Genomic DNA, 12,402 nt, shown 5'->3' on the forward strand with positions numbered 1-12,402 from the left:
AACTCACTCTTGCACACACGCACACACCGATCTGGTCGCTCAATCTCCGCGATAGTCATCCTCTCTACACGCGTTCACCTTTGGCTGCCATTCCCCATCAGCAGTCTAGTCCATCGCCGATCATTCGGTCCAGCGTTGTGTTCTTCCCAAGCTCACTGCACCGTTCTTGTCAATGCGGCGTCTCGGATTTGCGTTTTGCTCTCCCATGCACCACGTTCCTTTTCGGTCTCTCGGTGTAATCCCAAGCGTGCAGTGTGCACCGATGGAGGTCCTTTTTGAGATGCATCGCTCTGCTCCTTCTCGTCTTGTTCGACTGTCTCAAGGCTCTACTTCTGCACTTTATTTCTTTAGTTTGGTTCCCCATCCGTCTTGAAAAACAACCGCCCCTAGGCGCCCGCACATCGCGGTGCCTTCAAGTCGTGTCCCTTCAACGGTTTGTTTTATTCTATTCGGCAAACGTACCGATCGTTACTTTCGTCACAGCTACGACTCTTACGATCACCCGACGAGGACCGCTCGCTCATCTTGCGCCGCTTGGATCGCATCTTCAGTCGTCTCCGGGGGAGCGAGCGAGAGAGACTGCCACCGTCAGCAAGTGTCGCATCATCACTCGACCAGACGCGTGGGGCTCCCCGCCGTGTTGGGCTCTCACGGAGCCAGATTAACAGGTTAAGGTGCAATGCGCTCCGCTTTCGCTGTGCCAAGAGCCAACGCTCCTGTCGGCGCAAAGGAGAGGCCCGGCTCTGTGCCACTGTGGGCCGTATCCTCCGCCACACATGCCGGATGGCTGCTCTTTTCGCGCTGGAAATATGTAAGCGAGTCAATGGGTCTATGTGCGAGTCTTTGGGTCTCTGGTGTGAGACTATGGGTCTCTGGTGTGAGACTATGGGTCTCTGGTGTGAGTCTACGGGTCTCTGTGCGAGTCTTTGGGTCTCTGTGCGAGTCTATGGGTCTCTGTGCGAGTCTACGGGTCTCTGGTGTGAGACTATGGGTCTCTGGTGTGAGACTATGGGTCTCTGGTGTGAGACTATGGGTCTCTGGTGTGAGACTATGGGTCTCTGGTGTGAGTCTACGGGTCTCTGGTGTGAGCCTATGGGTCTCTGGTGTGAGACTATGGGTCTCTGGTGTGAGACTATGGGTCTCTGGTGTGAGTCTACGGGTCTCTGTGCGAGTCTTTGGGTCTCTGTGCGAGTCTACGGGTCTCTAGTGTGAGACTATGGGTCTCTGTGCGAGTCTACGGGTCTCTGGTGTGAGACTATGGGTCTCTGGTGTGAGACTATGGGTCTCTGGTGTGAGTCTACGGGTCTCTGATGTGAGACTATGGGTCTCTGTGCGAGTCTTTGGGTCTCTGGTGTGAGGCTGAAGTCCTTGTGTGAGCCTACGGGTCTCGGTTATGCGGAGAATACTGAACACTCCCAGAGGTCTTTCCAAACATGAACAATGCTCTAGGCACTGCTGGATGAGATATGCTCAAGTTGAACATGGCGAACTGGGAGGACAGTGAAAGGCCGAAGAGAATCTGACTGCCACTTACACAGTAACAACTTGCACCTCATCTCGTATTGCCGCATGGGCTATACAGTACACGTGTATACTCATCTCTCACAGATCCATCACTCTCCACTCATCTCTTCCCAGACTCGTGGACTTGTCGCTCATCTCAGTGTGATCACCCCCCCACATCCCCCCAGCGGTGTCTCTCACCTCCCGTCCGCCTTGACGCCGCCACCGCTGCCGCCGCTGTCGGGAGGGTAGAGCACGGTCTGGTTGTCATCCATGTCCACCACGCAGCGGGTGTTGAGGTCCCGCTCTGCCGGGGAGACGCGGGCAGTGAGACAGGGGGGGAGTGAGACAGGGGCAGTGAGACAGGGGGAGTGAGACGGGGGCAGTGAGACGGGGGGAGTGAGACGGGGGGAGTGAGACAGGGGGAGTGAGACAGGGGGAGTGAGACAGGGGGAGTGAGACAGGGGGCAGTGAGACAGGGGGAGTGAGACAGGGGGAGTGAGACAGGGGGAGTGAGACAGGGGGCAGTGAGACAGGGGGCAGTGAGACAGGGGGAGTGAGACAGGGGGAGTGAGACAGGGGCAGTGAGACAGGGGGCAGTGAGACAGGGGGCAGTGAGACAGGGGGAGTGAGACAGGGGGAGTGAGACAGGGGGCAGTGAGACAGGGGGAGTGAGACAGGGGGAGTGAGGCAGGGGGAGTGAGACAGGGGGCAGTGAGACAGGGGGCAGTGAGACAGGGGGAGTGAGACAGGGGGAGTGAGACAGGGGGAGTGAGACAGGGGGAGTGAGACAGGGGGAGTGAGACAGGGGGAGTGAGACAGGGGGAGTGAGACAGGGGGCAGTGAGACAGGGGGCAGTGAGACAGGGGGAGTGAGACAGGGGCAGTGAGACAGGGGCAGTGAGACAGGGGGAATGAGACAGGGGGAGTGAGACAGGTGCAGTGAGACAGGGGGCAGTGAGACAGGGGGCAGTGAGACAGGGGGAGTGAGACAGGGGGAGTGAGACAGGGGGAGTGAGGCAGGGGGCAGTGAGACAGGGGGCAGTGAGACAGGGGGAGTGAGACAGGGGGAGTGAGACAGGGGGAGTGAGACAGGGGGCAGTGAGACAGGGGGCAGTGAGACAGGGGGAGTGAGACAGGTGGAGTGAGACAGGGGGAGTGAGACAGGGGGAGTGAGACAGGGGGAGTGAGACAGGGGGAGTGAGACAGGGGGAGTGAGACAGGGGGAGTGAGACAGGTGGCAGTGAGACAGGGGGAGTGAGACAGGGGGAGTGAGACAGGGGGAGTGAGACAGGGGGCAGTGAGACGGGGGCAGTGAGACAGGGGGCAGTGAGACAGGGGGGAGTGAGACAGGGGGAGTGAGACAGGGGCAGTGGGACAGGGGGAGTGAGACAGGGGGAGTGAGACAGGGGGCAGTGAGACAGGGGGAGTGAGACAGGGGGAGTGAGACAGGGGGCAGTGAGACAGGGGGAGTGAGACAGGGGGAGTGAGACGGGGGCAGTGAGACAGGGGGAGTGAGACAGGGGCAGTGAGACAAGGGGGCAGTGAGACGGGGGGAGTGAGACAGGGGGAATGAGACAGGGGGAGTGAGACAGGGGGAGTGAGACAGGGGGAGTGAGACAGGGGGAGTGAGACAGGGGGAATGAGACAGGGGGAGTGAGACAGGGGGAGTGAGACAGGGGGAGTGAGACAGGGGGAGTGAGACAGGGGGAATGAGACAGGGGGAGTGAGACGGGGGAGTGAGACAGCGGGAGTGAGACAGGGGGAGTGAGACAGGGGAAGTGAGACAGGGGGAGTGAGACAGGGGGAGTGAGACAGGGGGAGTGAGACAGGGGCAGTGAGACAGGGGCAGTGAGACAGGGGGCAGTGAGACAGGGGGAGTGAGACAGGGGGAGTGAGACAGGGGGAGTGAGACAGGGGCAGTGAGACAGGGGGCAGTGAGACAGGGGGCAGTGAGACAGGGGGAGTGAGACAGGGGGAGTGAGACAGGGGCAGTGAGACAGGGGGAGTGAGGCAGGGGGAGTGAGACAGGGGGCAGTGAGACAGGGGGAGTGAGACAGGGGGAGTGAGACAGGGGGAGTGAGACAGGGGGCAGTGAGACAGGGGGGAGTGAGACAGGGGGAGTGAGACAGGGGGAGTGAGACAGGGGGAGTGAGACAGGGGGAGTGAGACAGGGGGAGTGAGACAGGGGGAGTGAGACAGGGGCAGTGAGACAGGGGGAGTGAGACAGGGGCAGTGAGACAGGGGCAGTGAGACAGGGGGCAGTGAGACAGGGGGAATGAGACAGGGGGAGTGAGACAGGGGCAGTGAGACAGGGGGCAGTGAGACAGGGGGCAGTGAGACAGGGGGAGTGAGACAGGGGCAGTGAGACAGGGGGAGTGAGGCAGGGGGAGTGAGACAGGGGGAGTGAGACAGGGGGAGTGAGACAGGGGGAGTGAGACAGGGGGAGTGAGACAGGGGGAGTGAGACAGGGGGAGTGAGACAGGGGGCAGTGAGACAGGGGGAGTGAGACAGGGGGAGTGAGACAGGTGGAGTGAGACAGGGGGAGTGAGACGGGGGCAGTGAGACAGGGGGCAGTGAGACAGGGGGGAGTGAGACAGGGGGAGTGAGACAGGGGCAGTGGGACAGGGGGAGTGAGACAGGGGGAGTGAGACAGGGGGCAGTGAGACAGGGGGAGTGAGACAGGGGGAGTGAGACAGGGGGAGTGAGACAGGGGGAGTGAGACAGGGGGGAGTGAGACAGGGGGAGTGAGACAGGGGGAGTGAGACAGGGGGAGTGAGACAGGGGGAGTGAGACAGGGGGAGTGAGACGGGGGCAGTGAGACAGGGGCAGTGAGACAGGGGGAGTGAGACAGGGGGAGTGAGACAGGGGGAGTGAGACAGGGGGCAGTGAGACAGGGGAAGTGAGACAGGGGGAGTGAGACAGGGGGAGTGAGACAGGGGGGAGTGAGACAGGGGGGAGTGAGACAGGGGGAGTGAGACAGGGGGAGTGAGACAGGGGGAGTGAGACGGGGGCAGTGAGACAGGGGGAGTGAGACAGGGGCAGTGAGACAGGGGGAGTGAGACGGGGGCAGTGAGACAGGGGGAGTGAGACAGGGGCAGTGAGACAAGGGGGCAGTGAGACGGGGGGAGTGAGACAGGGGGAGTGAGACAGGGGGAGTGAGACAGGGGGAATGAGGCAGGGGGAGTGAGACAGGGGGAGTGAGACAGGGGGAGTGAGACAGGGGGAGTGAGACAGGGGGAATGAGACAGGGGGAGTGAGACAGGGGGAGTGAGACAGGGGGAATGAGACAGGGGGAGTGAGACAGGGGGAGTGAGACAGGGGGAGTGAGACAGGGGGAATGAGACAGGGGGCAGTGAGACGGGGGGAGTGAGACAGGGGGAGTGAGACAGGGGGAGTGAGACAGGGGGAGTGAGACAGGGGGAGTGAGACAGGGGGGAGTGAGACAGGGGGAGTGAGACAGGGGTAGTGAGACAGGGGGAGTGAGACAGGAGAGACAGCCAGGGAGTGAGACAGACAAGGGAGGCAGACAGGGAGCGAGGCATGGAGGGAGACGGGGGAGGAGATCGGCGGGCAGGCCCTGGAGTGAGAAGTGGAGACTGGGATTGAGAGAGGAGGAGGAGGAGAGAGTCGCGGGGTGCTACGGGGGAGTGACAGTGCAGAGACGGAGTGCGACAGGGCTGGAGAACAGAGAGTCCGACGGGGAGTGTGGACACATGGGTGAGACTGAGATATGGGAGTGAGACAAGGGAGTGGTGAGACATGGAGAGAGAGAGAGAGACAGGGGAGTGAGGGGGGAGATGTAGAGGAGTCAGGCGAGAGATGTTGCAGGAGGAGGAGAGACTCAGAGGGAGCGGCGTGAGACGAACACAGGGGATGGAGCGAGGCACGAGGGGGAGAAAGTTATGGAAGCGTTGGGGAAGCGAGTGTGGATAGCCTCAGGAGAGGCCCCTGAGAGTGGTGTGAGGAGGAGGGGGGGGGGCACTCACCTCTCTTGCTCATGGGCCGCACTCTGACCGCCACCGTCACCTTGGCGTCCGGCATCTTCCGCGGCCTCAGGAGACGCGGGGAAGACCCCGCGGGAGGGAACGCCGAGAGAGACGAGGGGGGGTGGAGACCAGGGGTAAGAAAGGGGGTACCCCCCGGGAGAGACGAGGGGATGTGATTGGACCTGGGGGGGGGGGGGTCCTGGGAGTCGGAGGAGAGAGTCCTAGAAGGGGGATGGGGGGCAGGAGGAGGAAGCCCCCCGGGAGAGGCCGGGGAGAGTCGTCGCCCTCTCACTCCGCTCCTCTCGCGGCCGGAGCCGCCGGCACGGAGCGGAGGCCGCGCAGCGCCATGGCCCGGGGCTAGAGACGAGGAGGAGGAGGAGGTGGAGAGAGTTGGAGGATGATGAAGAAGAAGAGCAGTGTAAGATGAGGATGGAGGGATGATGATGATGTGGATGTGGACGTCGAGGGTGTAGGAGGAGCAGGATGAGTGAAGCCCCGGGCCGCACGGAGCCGCGGCCGGGCCTGGCACCGGGGAGGGGCGGGGTGAGGGGGGTGAGGGGCGGGGGCGAGTGGGGGAGGGGGCGGGGCGGGGGGGATTTTTAACTCTGGGCGGGTGAGAGTGGAGGGGGAGAGGGGGAGAGGGGGGGCGAGGGAGAGGGGGGGCGAGGGAGAGGGGGGGCGAGGGAGAGGGGGGGGCGAGGGAGAGGGGGGGGCGAGGGAGAGGGGGGGGGGCGAGGGAGAGGGGGGGGGGCGAGGGAGAGGGGGGGCGAGGGAGAGAGTTTACACAGCGATAGAGTGGGGGGGGGGTGAGATACAGAAGAGTTTAGACTCTAGAACGTAAACTTTAGAGAGTGCGGGGAAAGTTTCAGAGAGAGTCAAGGGAGAGAGGGAGAGATCAAGTTAATTTACACGGCACGTTTGAGTGTAGGCACAGAGAGAGAGAGAGTGGTAAGAGAGTTTAGTGAAGGGCGTGTGTGTGATGGAGGGGTGGGGAGAACGACGTTGGTGGAGAGTTCCAGCGAGAGAGAGAGAGCAGGCGGAGTGTCGGGAGAGTGTGAGAGACTTGGGGAGAGCGTCAATACAGCGGTCAGTGGCGGGGGAGTCTGGGGACTAACAAGCGACTGTACACAGCACCTCGGACTGCGCCTCCGTGTCCACTGTGGTCCTGCGGCAGCAGTCCACGCCTCCATCATCAACCCGCGTGACGCGTGGTCTCAATAACACACACAGACACCACCACCCTAGTCACACACACACACAGACACCACCACCCTAGACACACACACACAGACACCACCACCCTAGTCACACACACACACAGACACCACCACCCTAGACACACACACACAGACACCACCACCCTAGTCACACACACACAGACACCACCACCCTAGTCACACACACACCCCACCACCACCCGAGTCACACACACACACACAGACCCCGCCACAACTTACATAGCCGTGGGATGGGTGTGGAGTGGTGGGGGGGTGGTGACGAGGGGGCGAAGCCCCCCACCACCACCACCCTCGTCACCCCCCCGCCAATGTTGAGTGACAAATGACGGGCCGTACACGTGTACACACGTACACACACGCGTATACACACACGTATGTACACGCACGTGTGTGTACACGCGTGGTTCGATTGGTTGAGGCTAACACGCGTCCCGGTTTGCGCCGGGACGGTCCCAGTGCCCCCCCCCTCCACCGCCCCCCTTGAAGATTTTGTGGATCGAGGATGACTTTTGCCCGGGGTTTCAATGCCCTGGCGTGGTGAGGGTGGAGTCGCCTGCTAATAGTATTTGGCGAGGCCATTGTCAGCAGACTCCTGTCAATATCTCCTTCTACTCCTTCCCATATAATTATGTCCCTTCACACATGTGAAGAAAATAAAATATTGTTCTTTCTTCACACATCCCATCAGCCACCACGGCCTTCTTGGAGTGTGTAATATTCAGCAGCATTATGATTCAACACGAGTAAAAGAAGACGAAAAAAACATCTGGACAAGTTTCGACAGTCTATGTCTCATCAGCAGGGTCAGGCTTGCTGGAATCCCGATGCTGGTGAATTGCCAGATGTTATTAGCAGGTGTAGTGGAACAACGATCCTCATGGAGAGACTGCCTCCTCGTGTACTATGGGGAATGAGGCGCTATGTGGTTAAAGGATGTGGCACCACAACGGGCAAACGAGCTACAGGGATGAGGGCTCGTGGTGCGGGATTTGGTCACCAACAGCGCCACTTAGTGGACACGTGGGTGTGACGTGGTGAGCGCGATCAGCCACGACGATGCTGTCGTCGTGTTCGGGGCAGTTAGGGGCAGTTTGAAGGACAGATAAAGGGGGTTGAAGGGCAGTTAAAGTCTGGAGAAGAATAGAGAGCGAGTGGGTTGGGGGAGCTCTCCAACAAGTTGTATAATAATAGTGTGAGTGTCAGTGAAAGTAGACACGCTACCGATTCCAAGCGTGGAACAGTATATTGTATAATTGTATTCAATCGTTTTGGGCCATTTGGATTCAAAAGTACAATATTGTCGGAGTCTTTTACTGTTTATTGGAGTAAAAATTAGGCGACATTAGACAAGGACTGGTTTCGATATTCAGTGTCTCACCAGTAGTGAGGCTTCCTTGAATCCCGATGCTGGTCAATTGTCAGATGCTATAAGCAAGGACTTGGGGGGGGAGAGTTCTGATTGTAGTCGAAATATTGGGGAGCGATTGGGGGTACGAGTAAAAAATGGAGTGGTTGAGCTTCCTGATGTTGGCTGCAAGGGGTTGCAAGTGCAGCAGGAATGACAAGGTGCAGCAGGGGATCACGTGCGCGCTGTCGAGCAGAGCGTAATTTCTCACTCAATATTTTCCGTCGGGTGCCGCTGGTTGAACCAGGAGGTGGCACCGCAGCGAATTGTCTTCGCACTGGACGTGGTGGGCTCGTTGCGATGCGAAAGTTTAAATTCCAACTGGCTGAAAGAAAGCGCTGTGGATTTCGTGCAGACACGGGGCCTTTCTTGGACTTGACACGGACACCGAATTCGCAGGGTCTGTCGTTGGCAGTGATGGCTTAAGACAAAATCACACCCCAGCCGCGGTGATCATCAGCGCAACACTGCAACATTGACATACGGTAAGGCTGACGTTTCGGGCAATGGCCCTTGTTCAGTGCGGTGAAAGAAAAGCCAAATCTTTTCAGCCGCTTCGCAGGTTGGTATTGCCCTCTGCCGGCCACAGCGTGTAACTCACACGTGTACACACCGCACCACTCAAACGTGTACACACCGCACCACTCACACGTGTACACACCGCACCGCTCACACGTGTACACATCGCACTACTCACACGTGTACACACCGCACTAACACGTGTACACACCGCACCGCTCACACGTGTACACATCGCACTACTCACACGTGTACACACCGCACTAACACGTGTACACACCACACTACTCACGTGTACACACCGCACCGCTCACACGTGTACACACCGCTCCGCTCACACGTGTACACACGCTCACACGTGGACACACCACGCCGCTCACGCGCGTACACCCCGCCGTGGTTGTCGGGACAACCCTGACGTGTTCACATTGACTAACAGACATCCCCGCAACGTTTTGGACAGAACTCTTGTGTTTTTGAGATCCTCCCTTCAACCCGATGGGGTAGATGGTGATCGGGCTATGGCAGGACCCCTCGAGATACCCCAATAGGGCATGCACAGCAAGCTCAGCACTGAGTCATTGGCTGGGAATTGCGTAGATTTGATCAATATTGACTTAAAGCTTTCGTGACTGCAGGAATTCATATTCTTTGGGTCTTTCGGTAAAACAGTTTTCTTCTTTGAACCTACCTACGTGACTTTACCGAAAGACCCAAAGAATAGATGTGATATAATTGTACTCCATTGGTTCAATTTGAGTTGAAGGTTGGTCAAGTAAGGGTTGTCAGCACCACGCATGGCTTCATTACCAATCGTCTATCGCTGCTTACCATGGTTATTGTTACAGCGAACTTCACTCATTCATTCCTCCAGTCGCGAGTACTCCCCTTCTCAATGGTACTAACCCTAACTCAGCCACGGGTACCAGCCATCTAATGGTACTAACCCTGACCCAGTCACTAGTCCCAGCCATCTCATGACACTAACCCTAACCTAGTTGCTAGTGCAACCCCCTTTCAATCACACTAACCCTAACCCAGTCACCAGTAAGTACCAGTCATCTCATAACATGAACGCGACCCATAGCCGCCACCCTCTGGCACATCGCCAGCCTCCAGTTTCAATTCTGTTTGTTCCATTTCCCCAGCGTGGTTGATCCACATTGGTGGGTTTCAGCCGAGAACACACCACGGTGCTGAGAGTAGAAGTCGTGTACAGTGAGTGTGTGTGTTTGCAAGAAGCTGTGACTGCGCCATTTGAGTATGGAAGGCCGAGAGCGAATTGTGATTTTGTGGTGCAGTGCGTTGCTCTGTTAATGCCCGAGTAGGTTGAATGGACTTTGTGTGTGTGTGAGTGTGAAGCTGCATAAGGGGTTCCACAAGGCGTCCATCCATAATAAGTGTTTTTCGGTTAGATCGCGTAAATATGTGTCGTTTAACCCGCCACCACCCGACACAGCCAATTAGTAAGGGTTTTGTCACGTAAACAAAGCGTGGCCAATTAGTTACTAGCACAGCACACCGCTGTGTCGGAGGGTGAACCCACTACAACATTTACAATTCGTGTACCGTGACAACAACAGCAGCAGCAGCATCATCAGGCGACAGCCAGAGAGTCGTGGAGGGATCCTCCTCCTGGACGGGATAAATTTGATGTCATCACTTCAGGTGCGAAGACCAGAGAGGTGGGGGGGGGGGTCTTAATGTATTAATATACATTACAATGGATCTCTATCATTGGTTGGAATATTTACAGTTAATCAACATACATTAGTACATTATCCAAAAGTTTATTTTGGTTAGATCACGTAAATACACAACCGTTTGTTGATTATGGATGATATTGATCGCAAAAGCCTACGTGTTATGTATGTACCTTACGAATGTAGATTATGCGTGTACATTGTGTACGTACATCTTGCTGTTTGTGTGTCCAAAAATTCGAAAAGCTGTTCACAGCTAATCACCGTCGACCTGTATAAGAATGAAATTAAACTTTGTACTTTTACTTGATAATACGCTTCCAAGCAACACACTAAGCCTGTGGCTATCAAAACGGTTCGAATTATTTTCTATTTCTCTCAGTGTCAAAAGATGATCTAATTAGTCTTGGCCAGCAGTAACTAGTTTTGCACAAAACCTCAACATTATTAAAATCAATTGTGTCATTGTTGGCACGCCTGTTCATGCATATGTATTGCTTCTATTGATCGTTCCGAAATCAGTTGGTGGTACGGTCATCATTTATTTAGAGAACATGTGCACGCTAAGCAAAAGGGTGCCGCAGTGATGGGGCGGGGGGGCTGCGATGGAAAGATGTTAACCACCTCGCCTGATGCGCAGGAGGTCGTAGGTTCGATCACGACCCTGACGCCGGTATATTTGGAGTTTGCGGTGTCTCTCTCTCCCCTTGGTCGCGTGGATTTTTCTCCGGGTCCTCTGGGGTTTTCCCTCCACGTTTAGAATCAAGTATTTGACCACTGCTATAAATGTCCACGTGATGATGATAAGCCACTTCGTTGAGCTGTCATTTGTGGCCAGGTCGCTTCTGAAAAAAGGGGCTATGTAGCTCAGTGGGCCTTACCTGGTAAAATATGAAGAGTATAGTTTATAGTTTTAGATTGTAACTATTTAGGAATAGTGAACTAGGGTAGGACACCGTGTAAAGGTGATTAAGAATAGTGATGAAATGTCAGCCAAGGGAGGGGATCTCATCCAACGGCATGTCCAGCAAGGAGATGATATCACGTGCAGGTGCCTCTCTCGGGGTTTCCCTGCATCGCAGGAGCGTGAGAAGAGACGGGAGCAGCTCGGGGAAGACCTTCATTCAGCGGTGGAGTTACCGTGGCCGATGATGAATGACGACAGCGTTCCGAGCCGATATTAAGACGGCATCGTGCTGCCGCACATGAGGTCATGTATAACGAGGTCGTCAGACGCACAGCACGCGATGTGTGACATCGTGGCCACGAAGCCTTTGTGTTGTTATTAGTATGCGCTGGTTTTTATTATAGATGTAGCGCTGAACTTGGGCCCACCCATGAATAGATCTGCCCGTTTGTCTCGAGGGGGCAAACCCATTACAGCAACACAACTCTAAAGTAATACAATTTAATTTAACCTGAATACATGAGCATTTAGGTTAAAGCGACCCCACCGCCACCCACAAAATACAGACAGATGGGCGGACAGAGGGGCAAGAGCTAATGCATCATTAACAACGCCTTCATCCTTCGTTGGAAAGCGGTAATCGGGGTCAATAATGATGGGACCATTAGGGTGGCAAGCCGAAGGTCGTTTTACTCTGGAGTGTTGCCAACAGACTTTGGACGGGCAGCTTTATCTTTTATATGTGTCCGTTGGCAAGGTGGGATGATACGGAAGAAGGCAGGCTGAGAATGAGAGACATCACGTTTAAAAAAAAAAATCAGAGAGGCGGTAGGTTTGCGGAGAGTTGAAATGTGTTTAATGGCAAGTAGTGCCGGATTATCCTAGTAGCAAAAGTAGCTACATAATGCCACGGGCCCCGCACTTTCAAGGGCCCCGCGCTAAACGCTTTCGAGCGATCAATTCCGGTTCGGTGATTCTGCACTTGTTCTAGTACTATAGTATTATTCTGCCTTAAACTTTTATGAACGACTGGGTGTTTAAGGTTAGCGATTTGTCGTATTATCTGGCTGTATAGCAAATGAAAAAATACAATTACTTTACTATGCAAGTTGAAAATTAGTGTTTTAATATTTGTTTTG

At 56.0% G+C, this 12,402-nt stretch overlaps 1 protein-coding gene across 4 annotated transcripts in view; it reads right to left on the bottom strand.

The window, feature by feature from the left end:
- LOC116941704 (kinesin-like protein KIF13A) overlaps positions 1-6,052 on the bottom strand; it is a 45,659-nt gene extending 39,607 nt beyond the window's left edge. For all 4 annotated transcript variants that reach the window (XM_032953044.2, XM_032953043.2, XM_032953045.2 and 1 more), the window contains exons 1-2: positions 5,492-6,052; positions 1,705-1,810 (exon numbers count right to left, since the gene is read on the bottom strand). In XM_032953044.2, the coding sequence (XP_032808935.2) occupies positions 1,705-1,810; positions 5,492-5,546 (161 nt within the window). In that variant the 5' untranslated portion in view covers positions 5,547-6,052. The remainder of the gene's footprint in view (positions 1-1,704; positions 1,811-5,491) is intronic.
- Positions 6,053-12,402: the final 6,350 nt, after the last annotated feature.

This window comes from Petromyzon marinus, chromosome 12 (genome assembly GCF_048934315.1).
Source record: "Petromyzon marinus isolate PM22_M1 ecotype Great Lakes invasive population chromosome 12, UKy_Petmar_22M1.pri1.0, whole genome shotgun sequence".
NCBI lineage: Eukaryota > Metazoa > Chordata > Hyperoartia > Petromyzontiformes > Petromyzontidae > Petromyzon > Petromyzon marinus.